The 19,863-nt window shown below is 36.6% G+C and overlaps 1 protein-coding gene across 18 annotated transcripts in view; it reads right to left on the bottom strand.

Annotated features, from left to right (window-relative positions):
• Positions 1-19,863, bottom strand: part of LOC311628225 (disks large homolog 2) — a gene marked incomplete at its 3' end in the record, with an annotated part of 1,110,130 nt that overhangs the window by 442,788 nt on the left and 647,479 nt on the right. For all 18 annotated transcript variants that reach the window (XM_084895257.1, XM_084895256.1, XM_084895260.1 and 15 more), the window contains 2 exons: positions 7,726-7,870; positions 5,312-5,450 (listed from right to left, as the gene is read on the bottom strand). In XM_084895257.1, the coding sequence (XP_084751383.1) occupies positions 5,312-5,450; positions 7,726-7,870 (284 nt within the window). The remainder of the gene's footprint in view (positions 1-5,311; positions 5,451-7,725; positions 7,871-19,863) is intronic.

Below are 19,863 nucleotides of genomic sequence, written 5' to 3'. Positions count from 1 at the left end.
GTAGGAAGTACTCAAAAAATGTTTATGAATGAGGCAGTGAATCTGCCTCTGAGCAAATACAGCTGAGATCTATGGCAATGCCCACAGCGCAGAGCACCTGTGAGAGGACGGGGTCGTAGTGAGAGAGCACCGGAGTTGCGCGTGTACTGATATAACTTACTTCCCCGGTTTGCCAGGCACCAGCCATTCAGATTTTTGCAGCGTTATAAACAAGGTTGTCTTGTCAGAGAACAAGTGAGGAGGCAAGGCAAGAAGTAAGATACTGGGGTATATCACTATAGGAAGAAATGGATTCTCTTTCTGGGGCATAATTTAAAATATTACATGCGACATTGTAGGTCCATTAACATTATAATAAGTATAGCTATAGTAAACAGATAACATTCATTTAATATTCACTGTATCAGGCAGTGTTACAAGTTGTTTGCATGCATTGTGTCGCTTAATCACTACAACAACCTGTTGAGGTGATGTGATTACTATTCCCATTATACCGAAGAAGAAACTGAGGCTTGAGATGGTTGAAGGATTTGCCCAGCATCACACAGTTAGCCAGTGGCAGAAGTAGGTTCAATCCTGATACATTTGTTTTTAGAGTTCACCCAAACTCTCGGATCCCTTTCTAGCTATATATTTCTACAATGAGCAGAGTTTTATATGTCTTGTTGCTCATTTTAAAAATGAGAAAATTAAAATGTATCTTTCTAGCCAGGAGGATAAAGCTTGCAGGGTACACAGTTGTTTTCCACTTAAAAGCTGTGTGACCATAGCAAATTCCTTAACATCTTTGAGCTTCAATTTCTACATCTCTAAAATGGGGATGAAAGCCCTCCTTTCTGTTCTTGGGATAATTGAATGGATAGTATATCTAAAATAGCTAGCAAAGGGTATGGATTATAAAGGGGTTTCGTAATGTTAATTCACTAACGGTCTTAATAAGTTAAAATATTTTTGAATTAAAATCATATTAAATATTGGAGAAAGGATGAGAGCAAATAGATCATTACTCTGGTGAATAAAGATGCCTAAATTTGCAGAATTCTTTGGAGAGCCATGAGGATTATCTTTGCTGCAGCCCTCATTTCAATTAAGAACGTGAAGATCAGATGTTTCAGCATTGGGATAAGTTTATATTTGATTTACTAGTACACCACGGTTGCACATTTGCAGCATCTCAACATTCCATTCCATGGCTATAGGCCTAAGAAGCTAGTTCAGCAAACCTGAAATTGCAAGATAAATGGAACGTGCTTAATCATTAAAAAAAGAAATAGCAAAGCATGCCCAGGTACCAGTGAGACCATTTTGAAAGACCGACAAATGCCTTCACTAAACAGGCTATAAAATTAAAAGAGTTCATCTCGAGTATTTTTACACAAACACTTTCATAAAAACATGTACATATCTATATGTAATCTCCTTTGGGGAAAAGCATTATTCACCAAGAAAAGCATGCTGCAGAACAATGTGTTAAATATGAACTTCTTTTGTAAAAACAGTGTTGAGCCCCACCCATATCTGAGTCTGCTTTTTAGGGATGTATATGAACACGGAGACTGTGTGAACGGTTCATGCCAGGATGTCACAGTGGGAACCTCAAGACTGATTGGCCTGAGAAAGTTTGTGGAGAGTTTTACTTCCTGACATTTTTGTATTATTTCCCTAAATGCAATGAGCATAGATTACTTTGGACCAAAAATATTTAAAGATATAGAGAGAAAAATGTACAGTTAAAAAAAGTCTTTACAGTGGTGCCTCACACAACTTAATTCGTTCCAGGAGCAAGTTTGTTATGCGAAAAGTTCGTTATGTGAAATGCGTTTTCCCATAACAATACATGTTAAAAAAAATAATTCGTTCTGTAGTATAAAATATGCTAAGATGACATAAAAAAAGATAAATTTTTTGTTATTATTTTTATTTAGATACATCTAAAAACATAATTTTTTAAAAAAAAAAAACACACATTTTTTTAATTTTAAGACAGACTAAGTAGAGTCTACCGAATCTTGCACATCTTCATCCATTTTCTGCTTTTTGGCCGATGGTTTCATGAAAAACCTGTCCAAAGTCGTTTGTTTTTCTCTTTTCTCCAACATCTGCCGGAAATAACGGACAAGAGTATCGGAGTAAAGATCGTTGATCCTGTTTGCTTCAGCTGAATCCGGATAGTGGGCATTGGTAAACTCCTGAACTGCTTTCCATTTGACCAGGATGTTCTTGATGTCAGCAGTTGGGATTGGTTGATTGTTTGATTGTTGCTCCTCGTTATCAGATGACGCTTCCCTTTGAGCATTGTCCTGTTGCTGGACCAGAAGTGCTTGGAGCTCTTCAGTTGTCAGCTCTTCTTCGTGTTCCTCAATAAGCTCCTCTACATCCTCTTCCTCTACCTCTAATTCCAACCTTTGGGCCACTGTGATGATGTCCTTCACCACTTCTGTGTCATCAACTACTGCTTCTTCCTGAGTCCACGAAGGCACAAGCATCTTCCAAGCAGAAATGAGGGTCCTTTGTGACACTTCTTCCCAGGCCTTCTGTATAAGTCGTATTGCCATAAGGACATCAAATTTCTCCTTCCAAAACTTTCGGACAGTCATATTGTCTCCACCAAACTCGCATTCTTCAAACACCTTATTAAAGAGGGCTCTAGTGTAGAGTTTTTTAAAGTTCGCAATAACTTGCTGATCCATTGGCTGAAGAATGGATGTGGTGTTTGGTGGCAAATACTGCACCTTGATAAAAGGATAATTTTCCTGCAATATTTCCTCTAGGTCTTTTGGGTGAGAAGGGGCATTGTCAAGTAGTATCAGAAGGGCTTTGAGCGGCAGTTCTTTTTCCAGCAAGAATTTCTTCACGGCAGGAGCAAAGGTTTCCAGAATCCATTCGTTGAAGATAACTTGGGTCACCCAGGCTTTTTGATTGGACTTCCAATGGACGGGCAGTTTGGACTTAATAACGTTATTTTTCTTGAAAATTCTTGGATTTTCAGAGTGATAAACCAATAGAGGTTTGATCTTGAGGTCTCCTCTGGCATTAGACGAAAACATAAGGGTAAGTCTGTCCTTCATGGCTTTGTGTCCTGGCAATTTCTTCTCCTCTTTTGTAATGAAGGTTCTGCTCGGCATTCTTTTCCAGAAAAGACCCGTTTCATCGGCATTGAACACTTGTTGTGGGCAGTATCCTTCATCCTTAATACATTTTTGAAAGTTAATATAGAACTTTTCAGCTTCTTTCTTGTCAGCACTGCCAGCCTCACCATGCATAGTAACGCTGTGGATTCCACACCTTTTCTTAAATCTAAAAAACCACCCACTGCTGGCTTTGAATTCTTCTTCATTATCTTGATTGCTGCTACTTCCAGGGACGTTTTTCTTTAGATCGTCATAAATTCTCTTGGCTTGTGACAGATAATATCTTGGGTTGTTACGTCACCTTTCACCTGCCTGTCCTTAATCCAAATCGCTAATAGCCTCTCCATTTCCTCGTGGATTGAAGACCTATGTTTTTCATGAAATAGTTTTGATACTCCTTTGGCTACTTTGGCTGATTTGATTGCATCCTTATTTGTCAAAATGGTGAAAATGGTGGTCTTGCTGAGGCCAAACTCTTTGACGAGGTCACACTGTTTTACCCCACATTCACTCCTTCTAATTATTTCCTGTTTCATTTCAACAGAAATCACCTTCCTGCTTTTTTTAGAAGCCATGATATAAAAAAAATATTGAGTTTAACTTAAAAGGACGACTGCCGTGATACGTGCGTGATTTAATTCGTAATGAAGAACGATTGCCGCGATATGTGCTTAAGTTAAGCGCAGTGACTAACGACTGCCTGCAGTGCCTGCGCGGAAGGATGCAATACATCGGCAGCGATCGTGGAAGCTCGGGCGAAGCAGTCGTGGAAGCTCGGGCGACTTCGTTGTGTGAAACGAAGTTCGTTGTTTGAATCATGAAATGAAGTTCGTTGTGTGCAGCGTTCGCTGTGCGAGGCGTTCTTTATGCGAAGCACCACTGTATATACCCATTCATTTATTAATTAACCCATATTTATTGAATCCTTAGTAATAATGATTAAAGATTGGTCTTCTCTGTGAATTGTTAGACTTGATTTTTTCAGAGGCATGCTGGCTAACCATGATTTTATTTTGTGGAGTTAGCAATGTGATTCTATACTCTGTTCTAAAATCCTGTCCTATTCCCCTTGGGGATTAACAGAACATATTAAATTCAAACCACTTGTAATTAATTTAACTCCTGTCCTTTCCACCTGTAGTTATCACATTAGAAGGAGGATTAACTGACTTCCCAATTCCATTGACTTGTGGGTGGTCATAGGTGGCAAGAAGTAAAGTTTAGAGTAGAAAGATAAAAGTTTTACACCAATCAGAAAGGAAATATGCACCCCTATGTTCATAGCAGCACAATTTACAATATCTAGGATTTGGAAACAGCCTAGGTGCCCGTCAGCAGATGATTGAATCAAAAAACTATGGTACATCTACACAATGTGATACTATGCTGCCATAAAAAAGAAGGAATTCTCATCATTTGCAGCAACCTGGATGGAATTGGAGAACATCATGCTGAGTGAAATAAGCCGGTCAATGAAAGAGAAACACCACATGACCTCACTCATTTATGGATAATAAAGAACATTATAAACTGATGAACAAAAAGATAGATACAGAGACAGTAAAGCAACAGACTGTCAAATTACAGCGGGGAGGATAGGGAGATATGGGGGAGATAAGAGATCAACCCGAAGGACTTGTGTGCATGCATATAAGCATAACCAATGGATGAAAAACTCTGGGGCGGGGGGGGGGGGGGGGGGGGCGGAAAGAGCATGAATGGGCATGGGGAGGCAATGGAAAGATATATACACATATAATACCTTAATAAAAAAAAAGATAAAAGTTTCAGTCCTGACTCTTCCATTCACCAGATATGCATTATTGGTATGATACTTCCTTCTTTTTAAACTCTCAGCACCATCCTCCCTCCTTAAGTAACAATACCTTTCTTACAGCATGGTTATAAAGCTCAAGTAGGATCATATATTAAAAGTCTTAAAAATTGATGGGTAAGTATATATTACTATTTCTCCACAAAGAATTTGCGATTTTGCTTTCTATCAGAGACCAATGACACATGTTGACAAGTATTTGCAGATTTCTACTGGGAGCAAGACTGTCATAAGCTTGGCACTAAGAAGTTTCAGTTAGCCCCAAAGCAACCGCTGACACATTAGGCAAATGCAGTTTCTTCCTGGTAATGACCACAAACCCAATTAACCAACAAGCATATCTGACCTGGTGTAATCGTCCTCAACAAGCATGTGCTTTGGAATTGGTGAGTACCTTCCCGGAGAGATGGGTGGCAGGGAGGTTTTATATTCTAAAGTGCCATTGTTGCCAGAAAGTAGATGGTTTTCCATTGGTGGAGAGTAAGCTACGAGGTGAAAAAAGAAAAGGAAAGAAAGAAAAAACCCTGTTATGTGGGTGATTCAATGTCTCATGCTATGGTTTTATTAAAAACAGAAAGGCTCCGGTACATGCCAAGAATTTTCTTGTCCTCCAAGAGGGGGTGGGTGCTGTTTGTTTGCATTTAATATGTATGAGCACAAAGTGACCTTTAGGATTGGAAGATATAATAGCAGTTATACTATAAGCCCTGTTAGCATAATTAGGTGAAGCGAAGAATTGGAGGAGAGATTTAGCATACATGTTTTCAGAATGATGATTAATTTTTCTATTGAAATAAAAATGTTGGCTTTCTAACTACAGTGCTCACATTCTTTTCACATAATTTCTATCCAATCATCAAAAGCAAAAGGTTCCTAGGAACAAATTCTTGTATATATTTTAATAAAAAAATCTGCTGTACTCACAGAGCAGGAAGACTAAGAACTCAGACCTTCTTTTCTATTCACCCACTCTAACTCATCTCCTTTTGGGATGCTGAAAACCCCTCCTAACTGGCTCTCCTGCTCCCTCTTTCCATTTTATATATTGAGAGTTCCAGCTCTGATCATGTTCTCTAGCTTAAATGCTCTTCATTACTAGGAGAGTACTGAATATTTCCTCTTCCTCTTACCGTTCTTACAAGATTGGCCCATTTCCAATCTCCTTTCCAGATGTCTTATGGCCTTCAAACAAAGCCTGTCCTTCACAACACCTGTACCTTTGTTCCACTATATTCACTGCAACAATTCCTGCCTCCTACCCCAACTCTGATATTGAAATCTCATCCATTCTCTAGGATAATTTTCAAATACCACCTTCTGCATACTTTTTTTAAAATCTTCTAAAAGCAGGTAATATCTTCTCCCTTTAAGTGCCCAAAGAACATATATATATATTTTTTTTACCTGTTTCATGGCCTATGCATCCTTTTATTTTGCCATATGTTGCTGCTATTTATATTTCTGAATTAGTGTTTCTTCTAATGAAAGCCATGGTGGTATATCCTGTGTATCCCATATATTACCTAACAAGGTGTTTTGTACGTATTAAAGTTGCTCAATACATATTTCTTACTTGAATAGCAAGTTTTATTTTCTCTCTTTTGAAATAACCTTATAAGCCTTCATGAAGTAGTTCACAGAGTTATCAAGGCTGATTTTTCTAAGTTCATCCAGTTTGAAACACTTTGAGGTTCAACCTCTTTCATATCCTAAGGTAAGGCTTATCTCAGATAACTACCTGCTTGGAAAAAAAAAAGCATATCTGGGGGCAAGTCACTTTAGAATCATCATTAAGAAAAGCAATAGCTAATGTACTGGGCAGGTAACAACATTATTCAACCTATAAACTTCTCTCAAGAGAAAGATCTATATATAGGAGAGGTTAACTGATTTGCTTAAGACCATGGTCCTAATTAATGGCAGGTCCTGAAGACATTCTGTGTTCCCAAACCTTCCAAGTGGCTCCTCAAAATCTCAGAGTGAGAAAACTTACTGATGTCAACAAAACTGTCCCTTAAACTCAATAAAAAATAGAATTGCTTCACAATTAGGTCCACTAAGACAGAACTTTAGGTTAGTTCTTATTGACCTATTAAGAAGAGTTCTAGAAAAGACAGCATCTCATAGATTAGTTTTTGCCCTAGAAATCCCTACCTTCAACCCACCTTTACTGCCTTAGTGACTAACAAATTTATCTGGCTTCTCTACCAATATAACAAAACCAGGTAAAGGTAAGAGCTATGAGGATCCAAGTATTGGATTGGAATACTATGCATCTTCTTGGTTGGGGGCTAGGGAGATTCACTAAATATAAGATTCCCTCTCTCTCCCCCACCCTCCCAACCCCCGCCAAAAAGATGCATAGTATTATCTTGGGTTTATTTTGCCAACCTGTCTTTTCCCCTCTGCTATCATATAGATTTGAACCAGGAAGAGAAAATATTATGGCATGAGAGCCATTGTGCTTTAGGGACTTAAGAAATAGCCCTTTAAAATGTGTTGCTCCTATGTTATTGTAACCACACTGTCTACAACATACATTATTAAGCCTTTCCACAGTGGCAGGCCTGCCAAATCATCAGGAGATCTCACCTTCAAAACACTAGGCAACCAGAGAGGAGAGCACAGGATCCGCCTGAAGTATCTCCATAGGCTTAACAAATGGGCAGGTACGAGCACAGGACTTGGCCAAGGTTTGCAGAATTCCAATTTCACAAACCTGGCATGCTATTCGAAGATGACACAGAGGGTGGTACTTACAGTGAGTAATATCAGGTGGGCCATAAGGATCAGTCATATAAATGGTGGTGGGCTTGCCAACTTTTAGATAAACTACATCTGACGTGTTCTTCAATATTGCTACTGCCTCTTCATGTGTTACTTCTTCTAAACTGTAGTTGTTTACCTGAGGGGTGAAAAAAATTCAATATTAGAGTCAAAACTCTGCAGGTGAAGGGAAATACTCAGGCAAAAAGATACCTGGCATTTTGACCTCATTTCAAGATTAATTGCAGTGATTATAGTTCAGTATCTATTTTATACTTTGGCAGAACAGATAGATTAATGGCATTAGCCAAAACAGGTGAGATAGAGCTGTTGATGCTGAAAAACAAGGTTGCTCCTGCCTTTTCCTGTGATGAAGCACTACATTATAACAGCAAGCAGAACAGTCTTTGTGGAAAAGTGAAAGCAGTGGTCAAATGTCTTTCTTATTCTTCCAGACAGACAAAGTCCCAGCTTCCCTGAAACTCACTTTCTAATACATTCTAAGAACACAGTTGTTTATGGAATGAATAGATAGAATGGGTTCATGCAGAAAGTGAGAACATAGAGGGACTACAGGTATGGAAACACAGTTGATCGTGGCAGCCCTTATGTAATAGAGGAAAAAAAATAACAGTAATAATATTGATAGTTAACACTTATTTGAAATCTGCATGTCATATGTTTTCAGTGTACTATGTATAAGTTCTGACAGAAATCATATAATGGATCCTGGTTATAGCTCCTTGAGGAAAGCATGAATAATTAGAGCCATTGTACAGATGAGAAAAACTGATGTTTAAAGAGGCAAGCTTGCAACAAATAGGCCACATAGCCTCCAAAGGGCAAAGCCATCCGTTGGATTACAGTCCTCCTGAAAAATGAAAATGATACCGCCCCTGAGTACTGGTTCATTGAAACCCTGGGCTTACACCATCTATTCTTTCTCTCTTGAAGAGAACAGAGTCTCTTTCCAAGTTTACAAATAGAAGTAACATAAATTCCAAAGGGTTATATAAGCCTGAGTAATCATTATACTTCTTCCTCAATACAGTGGTGACTATATTGCATCATCCAAATATACTGACATAGTTAAAAGATAAATAAATAAAATGGATCATAGCTGGGTATATCTGTCTCTTCAAGGTCTTCTTATATATTTGACCATTTGTTTTAGGACAGTATCACTTGTACCTAAATAATGACTATTAACAAATGATGCTCATATACAGTCATTTAAAAAGTGTATTGAAGTAGATGTTTTATCTAAAAAATTATTACTTAAGGTAGCTCTGAATATCATGACCAAGGGCCCCAGCATCACCTATAGAGTGTGTGTCCCCCAAAAGGTATACACACACTTTGAATAATTATAAAGGGTCCTGCTTATTAGAATACATTTCATTTTCAAAATTGAGCTATCAGCTATTAAAGTGCATATACATTTTTTTTGGGGGGGGGCGAGAAACACACTGTATATTGATAAAACAAAATGGAAGAGGAATTTGCTGGCAAAACTCAGAGGGGATAACAAGTCAAGGAATAGACTCAAAGGCTAGAAACCACCTGGATTAACTTATATGGGCACAGGAGCTCTGTTTTCGACAAGGGCTCATAGTCTCTCCCCAGGGTACAGAAAGCACACAGCTCATTAGATTACCCATGAAAAAGAGGTGTGGGCAGTGCTTATTAAATTGCATTTTTAAGGTGGGCAGTGAAACAGTCTTGAAAATGGTACCTTGAAGCATGTTTTCTGAGAATGACTTTGCTGACAGACTCTTAGACCACAAGGAGCATCTTTGAGCCAGAAAGCAGATGAAGTCTCGGTGGAGGTGAGGAGTGGGGAAAGAGAGGACATCGGGGGAGTAATTTACAATGGTGGTGGGTCAGTCTGTTTTTATTTGAGACAAGGAAGTGTTGGAAAATTTAAAGAGCGTTTAGACATGGAGTGAGTGGTGTGATATTAAGGATGCAGTCATTAAAAGCACATGCTTTTGTGTCATACAGACCTGGATCTTAGTCCTTGTCCTGGCACGTTCTAGCTGTGTGACCTTATCTCACCTTCTTGGCCTCTATTTTGACATGTGTAAATAGGTATGAAAAGAATCACTGGATTTAAACACACTCACCTATGTGAAGTGACAGGTGCAATGAAGTACTTATTAATGGTAGCTCTTATTAGCATTACTATTGTCATCATCCATCCCTTTCCCCAGGAAACAGAAATTCTTGGTGAAATTTTGTGCTGAGCATTTTCCTGTAAACATCTGTGAACTGATGATTTTAATTGGGGTACTGTTGATGAGGCTTCTCTGTGTGGTTTTTTTTATTTATTTATTTTTAATTCAGAATAGTACAGGATCTGGATCAAAAAGTGCTCTTTTTGTGCTGAAGTCTTCAAAATGTTTTTCACAAATGTGGGTTTATTTGGGTTAATTACATGTGTGCATTCTATGAACCCTCAAGATAAAGGGCCTACAGCTGGAGCTGATTGTACAAAGAGAGAAGGGATATTATACTGATTGGCTAGTTGCTCTTGTCATTGTTGTTCATTGTCTTTTTTCCTTTTCTTTTGCACTGAGTATCTGCCTATAATGGTGAACACTGAGCAACTGGCCTGGTTTTATAAACAAAATCATGTGCATCTGAATGAAGTATTTCCATAGACTGTGTGTACTACACGGTGGGGGGTGGAGGGGACACAAGTGCAGTATGTCCATTAGGACGTATGCAATAGGACCCTGGACTGAGGCCAAGAAAGAGAGGTTGGAGGTGAGATGACTCATCCTCTCAGATAGAGGAGGGAGCACTGAATCTGAGGACGATGCAGATAAAAGAGGGCAAACCAGCTAGGAGACTTGTCAGAGGGAACATGGCAAGTGTGGTGAGAATTCAAATGAGTGTAAGCACAAATACAGGTGTCCCCCCAAAATGTATACACAGTTTGAATAATTGTTAATTCCAATGGGTTAAATCAGAAAAGGAAGAAACATCAATTGAGTTATAAGCTGTCCCTGTATATGTGATGGTACAAAGACAGGAGGTGTGGGGCATGAGAGTGGGAAAAAGGAGGAATGATCCAAGTACTGATGGAGAGATCCTGACCTTCCCATATTCATTCAGGAATACCAAGGTGGTGGGACAAACTGGGAGGTTATTGAGAATATAAAAGTTAGCCAGAATATACCCTAAGGAAATGTGAGACTCTAGAAACACTAAAAAAATTACAAACTCCCAAGTTAACTTTTTAAAAAGGAGACAAAGTCATTAATCACTAGATTGTATGATAAATTTAAAAGGAGACCAACCTAATGTATTAATGTCAATGACATAAAAATAAATGTGCATAAACTAAAGATTAAAATCTCAGCAGGACATTGAAATTAATTCTTATGGAAAAATTGATTTTTAAAATAACTATGAATAAATATGAAACTCTAACAAGGGTTACCTTTGAATAATAAATATTTTCTTATTTTTCTTTTTAGCAATGAGCATGTATTAGTTATTGCTAAAATGAAATTAACTCTATTTTTTTAATGAGCAAGAATAGAAGTTTAAATAAGAAGGGACATAAACTAAGCTCAGTGGCTTCATTATGAAACACACACAGCAAGATCTCATGCGTGATGAAAATTGGAATGGGAAAGAAAGAAGATGATTTTTCATGCTCAGTGAGTTGACCAACACTTATTAAAAATAATTTGCCATATTTTAATTTCAGGTGTTTCTAGAAATAAAGTCAACTTGGTATAAAGAGAGTAATTTTGAATATAGAATTGGGTTTCAATTTTTAGATTCATGGATTTTGGTCAGTTAACATGTTTACTGATCATTTTCTTCTAGGTAAAATGTGAGTAATGCTGATTTATTGGTTGATTACTTGTGTTTACAAGAAAGGAATGATAGCATGAATCTAAAAAAACACTATAATAAAAAGCAGTATATAAATAGCAATCAAACATCATAATCAGACACAGTGCTTCTGCCCAATCCTGCTACTGGAAATAGTTTCTTTCTGTTCAGGGTTCTTTCTGTGAAAATGATCACCCCCTGCCTCTTCCCACCTCAGAGACTGACCTCCGGAGCAATGATTAGATCGTTTTTATCTTTGCGTCCCCCCCATCTGATACATTATAAAATACTAGGCACTTCGTAAGTATTGAAATAATAAGCTAAATAAGTTAAAAAAATAACCAAAGGAAAAGTGATCAAAATTCTCCATTTTATATGGAGAATGAGGCATTTGCACTGGTTTCTATTTTACATTTGTGTTGAGTCAGAGAAGAAAGGATAGGGAATGAAGGTCATTCAACCAACAACACAATTATGGGACACTCATTCTGTGTCAGGCATAGGATATAAGGATGAAAGGCTGGCACGGAACATGAACAATGGGTCACATCAGCTTATAAGAAACAAGATGAAAGCTCCAACAGTGTACATTTCTCCTTTCTACATTAATTATTGGTGCATCTTTTAATCTTATTCCAGAGAGAGAGAGAAAGAGAGAGAGAAAGATTGAGATTGACAGTGATGTGTTGATTGACTCCAGCTTCCTCTTAGCAGTGGTCGCCACAACGAACCCATGGGACCTCACTGGGTACAGGAAGAAATATTTGAACTTCTATTAATATTTACCACATTGATCTTAATCTTTCCACTTTTGTGTATGTTTTAAAATATGTAACATATAGTCACATAGTTATATATGTATGCAATTTAAAGTAGAGAAATATACATATATTAAAGGCAACTTTTTATGTTTTTTATGGATGGGGTATGTTATTAAAAGTTATTTTAAAACCACCACTCTGTAGTAGGCACCAATATATGAAAACTAGGAGCAAGTTTCAGAAACAGAGTCATTAAATTATATATAAGCCAGAAAGCAACCTTACATGAACTGTCATTGCAATTGCATTTCATTGTAATTCTGTTTCATTTGAGACAAGTTAGAAGGAAGTCTAGGAAGTAATTATCCAGTTTTTTGTTTGTTTGTTTTATTTTACATTGTTTCAGAAGTGACTCCAACTTCAGCGGACAGAGCTTTAAAGATGAGATATTTGTAAATGTCTGTCAGCCCATTGCTGGAAGTTGCTCAGTGAATCTGTACCAGCTTGATAAAATGCCCATTTCCACCAAAGTCTCCCTCAGGAGAAGCAGTGAAGCAGCAGCAGAGCGGGCGAGGATGTGATTAGGTAAAGGTAGGACTGTGGTTCATAACCTAGGTGCACATTAGAATAATTTGGAAAACTTAAAATAAAAACCCAACTACGTTAAATAAAATGTGCTCCTACCCCAGAGATCCTGATTTGATTATTCAGGGTTGACTGAAGCCTGAGGATCCACAGAGTTCAAAACCTTACCACACTATTCAAATGTGTAACCAGGATTGAGAACCAGAGAGGTTGAGTAAACTGGTGAAAGGGATGTGGTTTTAGGACATGGATCTCTAGGTCTGCACTTACTTTCACAATTTAGTAATTATGCAATATTAGAAATTAATTTGTCTTCTCTGAGTTCCAACTTTCTTTTCTAGAAAATAAGAACGATAGCAATGACTGCCCCATCCATCTCTCAAGTGTCGGAGTGAAGACTGTGTGGGATGCAGTAGGTGAAAGGTATTTTTAAGAGGAAGCAGTGTATTGGTGGTAAGAAACAGCCATGTGCACAGAGAGTACAGCCTTTTGTTCTTATCTCAGTTTGTTCTAACAATGAAAATAAAGTCCTCTTCATTATTCAGAAATAAACAGGACTTTCAACATATTTGCATATTTGCATCATGTTCAAGATGATTTTCTTATTACTATTTGGATGAAATGAAGCAATTTTATAAATCTACTAAAAATAACAATTTAGGTCCTTACAGCTATTGTAATACTCACTGAGAAAACTGTATTGTTTCCATCCACATCCCCTCCATTTACTGCCTATTACCATGGGATATTAATTTTGGAATAAGAGATAGCACATCCCAGGGTACACTCCACTAAAAACTAGTTATAGGTGTTTTATAAACATTACTTTAAGAAAAAGGTTCCACAAACAAAACAGAAACAAACTCATAGATACAGAAAACAGACCAACAATTGCCAGAAAGGGGAGATTGTTGGGGGACTGGGTGAAAATGGTAAAGGGACTGAGAAATACAGATTAGTAGTTATAAAATAGTAATGGGGATGTAAAGTGCAGCATAGGGAATAAAATTATAAATATTGCAATAACTCTGTATGGTGCCAGCTGGGTACTGGAAATATCAGAAGAACACTTTGTAAAGTATACAATTATCTAACCACTATGCTGTATACCTGAAATAAATACAAAATAATATTGAATGTAAAGTGTAATTGAAAAAAAATTTCAAAAGAAAATAAAGAGTAGAAACTATCTCCTCCCCTAAAAGAATTCCACAATAGAATACCTTTGAAAATTATAGTATTAACCAAAGTTAAATTAGTTCCTTGACTGCAGGACTTCACAAACTCTTTAATGTGCTAAGTTTATTGAGAATTTCCAAGAGAGAAATTCTACAAGTTGCAGAATTTCCCAAATTTATTTGACCACAGATCCTTTTCATGTTCACAGTCAGTAATGAGACTGGTATTTTGAAATACACTGGAAAGTACTGACTGCCCAATTGGGAAGTACAATGCTGCCATGTAAAGAGGCCAAAATAGAAGACCAAAGATGTATATAACTTGCCAAGGTCAATTAGGTAGAGTTAGTGCTAGCTGCCTGGAACTTGAATCCAGTTATCCTATCTCGTAGTCCACTGTCTTTCCAACCTACTTTGATTCCTGTTACCATTTCCCTTGTCTACTGCTTCCCTTTAAGAAGAATTAAAAACAAACCAACCTATACAGACTTGTTCTCTGTTAAAGATGTAAAAGTTCTCTCACTGTCTATGTTTATTTGTTTGCTTTTCGTTTTGTTTTTTCAAACTTCAAGCAGAGGTTTTAGGTAAAAGAGACTAAGAGTATGAAGTTTAAATTACAAGGGGCTTTGACAATTAACAGTTTAGGTTTATCCCTATAGAGAAAATAAACAGATGACTCTGGATTCAAATTTCTGGTATTGTGAAGGAAAAGATGAACAACATCGCATTTCTGTAATATATATGGCTCTATGTTTCTCTTTGGTAGGGCTTACTAAAAACCAGTGTATAAAAATCTATGAAAGAATTTGAAAATTATTACTGTTAACTTCTGATCATTGTCCCATAAAGTTCAGGGCCAGGATATAATCTATTCAGTCTGAGATTATAACATGAATCTACTGGTATAATCTGCAAAAATCAGATGTCATTGTCATTTGACAAAATAAAGTACTATTTTAGTGAATGATTAGTGTCAATCAGCAGGAAAAAATTTAAAAATTATTATTTTGATAAAGAGAATATCTGGTTGACCCATGAAACAACAGAGAGATCTGACATAAAACATATATATTGTCTAAAAAACTAAGAAGCTTATTACATATGTGACAGGAAGGATAATTTTTCTTATAGTAGAATAATGTAAAGGTCATATACAGGAATAACATATTAAGAAAGAAAAAAATGTCTTGTTAAATGGGTAATGTACTTATGGAAGATAAGTAGATGTGGAAAAAGTTACTGCAGGAGTGAGAGAAAAATTGTAAAACATCTTAAAAGACCAAGAAGTGAAGAAGTGACATAATTTTTCAAACAAATGTGGGTGAGAAATTAGTATTCAACTTCCCAAGGGACAGGACTTTGAATAAAGACAGAAATGAATAGGTACATATATTTTGCTATAATTTTAAGAAAAAATTGCTAATGACAGTCAGTATCTAATGAATAGCTCTAGGAGGCAATAAATTCTCCATCCTTAGCATATCCTAGCAGAGGTAAGAGATTACTTCCTACTTTTCTGTGAGATTCTGATGTACCAAAAAGAGTTGGAAGAAGATAATATCTAAACTAGAAACTTCATTTCTGAAATGCATCAAGTACATAAGGAAAAATGTACCCAATATATATGCTATAATTCAGCTATTTTAGTAGGATAACTGGAAGGGTTATTACAATGAGTCTAAAAGAGAATCATACTAAGGACTGTGATTTCATTGCTTTCACTGAAGGGCAGATGTTGAGAGACTTTCTAACATGTGGTGATCCAGCCACAAAAGTCTAAAGAAATGAAAAGAGATTCATTTCAGATCAGTTTACTTTACAAAAATATGAATGAATAATATAGGGGGGATTTTTCCTAAGAAGTGGTACAAATTACTTTAGAAAAAATAATAGCTATTTAGCGAAAACTAGAGAGTGTGGTTCAGATAGTAAATCACAGAACCTAAATTATTCATATTTCTTTTGGGGGAGGAGATTAGAAGATGAGGAAGATAAAAAGACATGAATGTCGGGTAATAAAGGGGGTGGAAAGAAATGACAGAGGGTAGCCTTAATAAATATTTTTCGGGTGAAACAAGATAATTGGTCTTTTGGGGTAGCTCCCATGATTATTTTTTTAATTCTCTCCCTCGTGGTAATTTTTCTTTCAGAATATTATAAAATGAATCATTTTCTTTCATTTCCAAATTCAGCTTGACAGTTGCCTTGGAAGTAATAATTAGGTTTTCCTTACATAAGAGGGGAGAGGCCTATTATTGTTGAAGATTCATTTTTTTAAAGCTATTCTTTATTTAACACTCTAACAGTTAAGGATTATGTCACAGCTATTTTTGAGGTCATTGTATCTACAATGAATATTGAAAAAAATATAATAAAATAATAACATGCTGCCTGGAAAATCCTTTGACAGAATTATTTAAACTTCAAGTTTTTAAAAGAATTTGAAAATAAAACTAGAAATTTAAACGGAACCCTAAGAAATCAGCACACAAATCTAGAATGATATTTTTATCATTAGCAGCAGTTGAAGAAATACCAGAATTGTCTACAACCAAGCTCTTATAGAAGAACGATGAGTCCTGGGTCACATCCTAACCATCTATGACAGTCATTACTTTAGAATGAAACTGTCCTCTTCATTTCAATTTAGCTCCATGTGGGAGATGGGTATCTCAGTTTATTTCATTCCCAAGTCAACAACTAAAAAAGTTTATATTCTTGAAATAAATTTGTTAGGGCTACACCCCCAAAAGACACAACTTCATAAGAACCAGCTTTTACATGAAAGGCAAAAAACAAACAAATAACAACAACAACAAAAAAAAAAACCCACAAAGCAAACAAACATGAAAATTCAGAAAGTATTAAGAATAAAAATGGTAGTACTATTATTAAGCATAGTGCCTGTATTATATATTTAAAATGTACTTAGGTTAGATCTTATGTTAAGTGTTCTTAGCATATTTTTACATAAATAATAATTGTTATATTAATAAAAATAGTAATAATAATAATAATAATTACAAAGATAGGAGAAAACTTTGGGAGATAATGGATATATACATTGAGTTGCCAAATTAATATGATCTCTGAACACACAATAATCTGGCCACTCAGGATATATATACAATATATATATATATATATATATATATATATATATATATATATTTTTTTTTAGAGGCCCGGTGCATGAATTCGTGCATGGGTGGGGTCTGGCCAGCCTGGCCAGCAGAAGGGGACAGGGGTGGTTGGTTCGCCTGCCTGCTGGTCGAACTCCTGGTCAAAGGGACAATTTGCATATTAGCCTTTTATTATATAGGATATATACTGAGTGGCCAGATTATTTTGTGTTCAGAGATCATAATAATCTGGCCACTCAGTGTATACAGCCTTAATGATGTTGGTGTTTTTATGAGTGTATACCTATCCCTAAACTCATCGTGTTGTGTTTATAAAATGTGTACAGTACATTTTTTTTTTACATGACAACCATACCTCAATAAAGTGGTTTTAAAAAATAAAATAAAATGATAGTAACTTCAGGTAGTAAAAAAACCCAAACACTCTTAGTTGCAACTTTGACTAAAGTCATTAATGCTACATTTTTTATTTTATTTTTGCCATATGTTTTCTTCTGCCAGAGTTGGTTTCTGAGTACTGGTTATTGCTGGGAAATCAAAGGTGCACCATATATTACTTGTTAAATAAAGGAATTAATGAAATGACTGAATGATAACTAAAGGAAGGAAAGAAATGACTGATAAATTCTAGGAAAGAAATGCAAAGACCATGCTTAGTTGGTTTTAAGCATGGATGCCAGCCAGATTGCCTGGATTTTAAACCCAGTTCTGCCCATTGTTAACTATAAGACCAGTTAGCAAGTAAGTCTCTCTTACTTGTACCTCAGTTTCCTTTTGCTTATATAAAATAAGCCATTAGAAAAGCACTTCTAAAAGTACATGGAAAATAGTTAAAGCCAATAAATATAAAAAATACTATAGACCTGGCTGGTGTGGCTCAGTTGGTTGGAGTGAAGCATCCATCTTATATGAAAACTGCTGTTTGAAATTTTAACCCTGCTAATTGGCTTCTGTAAATTCTTGCCTGCTAAGACTACTCCCACTTTACTAAGCTATTGAACTTCCCCAGAGAAGGTCATCAGTGCTGGTGCCAGGCCAGCACACACTGGCTCTTTAAGAACTTGCAAAAGGGGGCCGGAAACACTCCATATTTGGGAGACAAAGAGGGTAGGATCATATAAATAGGGAGAATTCCTGCATGTTGGGGCCCAGAATTTGAGATACATTTTCCTCTAGACCCGACCATAATAAATGTAACTCCATCTCTCTAAGTATTGCTTTGTTCTTCTTCAGTTTTCTGAAGAAGGACTTTCTTCAGTAACATGAGCATCATCCTGTACACCAAAGATTGTGGGTTTGATTTTTGGTCAGGGCATATACACAAGTTTCACATTCAATCCTGGTTGGGGCATGTATGGGAAGCAATCATTCTCCCTCTCTCCCTCTTTCTATTTCTCCCCCTTCTTCTCTATAAAAATCAATAATAAAGTTTAAAATAGGATATTATAAAGGTCTTGTCTAAATAATTCAATACAAACGTCACTGACAACTATGAGATTAGAGTGAGACTAAAAACATGTTATCTAGATCAATGAAGTGGGCACAATGAACTTTGAGGTTCCACCTACAAACTTGCACCTGTCCTAGAATTTACTATTCTGAGACTGTATATATTGGTCCTTCCCAAACACTTCTCACAAACGTGTTGGAGATAATGGCTCCTTACAGACATACATTAGAGACTCTATTGTCTAAGGGCAGACATAAGACTAGATATACTTACTAGTATCTTCTATTAATTTTCAGTGTTTGATTATTATCTTATAGATTTGATATAAAAGGGTTGATGGACATGAAGTAGTTTTATTAAGTGAAATCTTAACTGTTTCACTGCTGATCATTGTCTGATGTTACCATAGTTTAGCTTATAACCCCAGGGCTTAGAAGGGGGGCCATGTGTTGGTATCAATCATTTGCAGGGCTCCTGAAGCAGGAGGACTGCTGGCAGATATAATAACAGCTGCAATGCTGTCTGAGGGGAGAGGAGGAAGAGATCCATTTCCACATGAGAATTCTTGGAAAGTAGAGACTGAGTCTACACTGATTGAACAATGAACCACAGAGAGATATACAAATGTATTTATCAGCACACCAGGCAGTTCCCTTTGTTATACAAAGCCTGCCTCTTAGTAGTTCTGCTTTAGCATCTCCCTTCTAAGAAGAGATGGATTGCACTGGAAAAACAACCTAAAATCTCTGTGCCTTACGTATCTATAAAAATTGGTGATAATTTAGATTTCTGTTTTTTTAAATGTCAACAAGTCAGATACAATTATATGTGTACTTTTGAGATCTCTTACCACAAAATATGCTCTCCCTTCTTGTCTATTTCTGTCCATGATCACTACTCTGGAGTGGATTGTGTCCCTTCCCTGCAAATTCATATATTGTAGTTCTGACTGCTAACATCACTGTATTTGGAGATAGGGTATTTAGGAGGCAACAAAGGTTATTAATTAAATGAGTTAAAGGTGAAGCTGTATTCTGGTGGGGCTGGTGGCCTAGGAAGAAGAGAAAGACACAGAGGGATCTTCTCTCAGCACAAGCATCTAGAAAGGCCAGGTGAGGACACACAGAGAAGATAAATGTCTGCAAGCCAGGAAGAAAGATTCT

This window comes from Pipistrellus hanaki (genome assembly GCF_964339955.1).
Source record: "Pipistrellus hanaki genome assembly, chromosome: 9".
NCBI classification, from domain to species: domain Eukaryota; kingdom Metazoa; phylum Chordata; class Mammalia; order Chiroptera; family Vespertilionidae; genus Pipistrellus; species Pipistrellus hanaki.
This window is presented reverse-complemented; position numbering and strand designations above follow the sequence as displayed.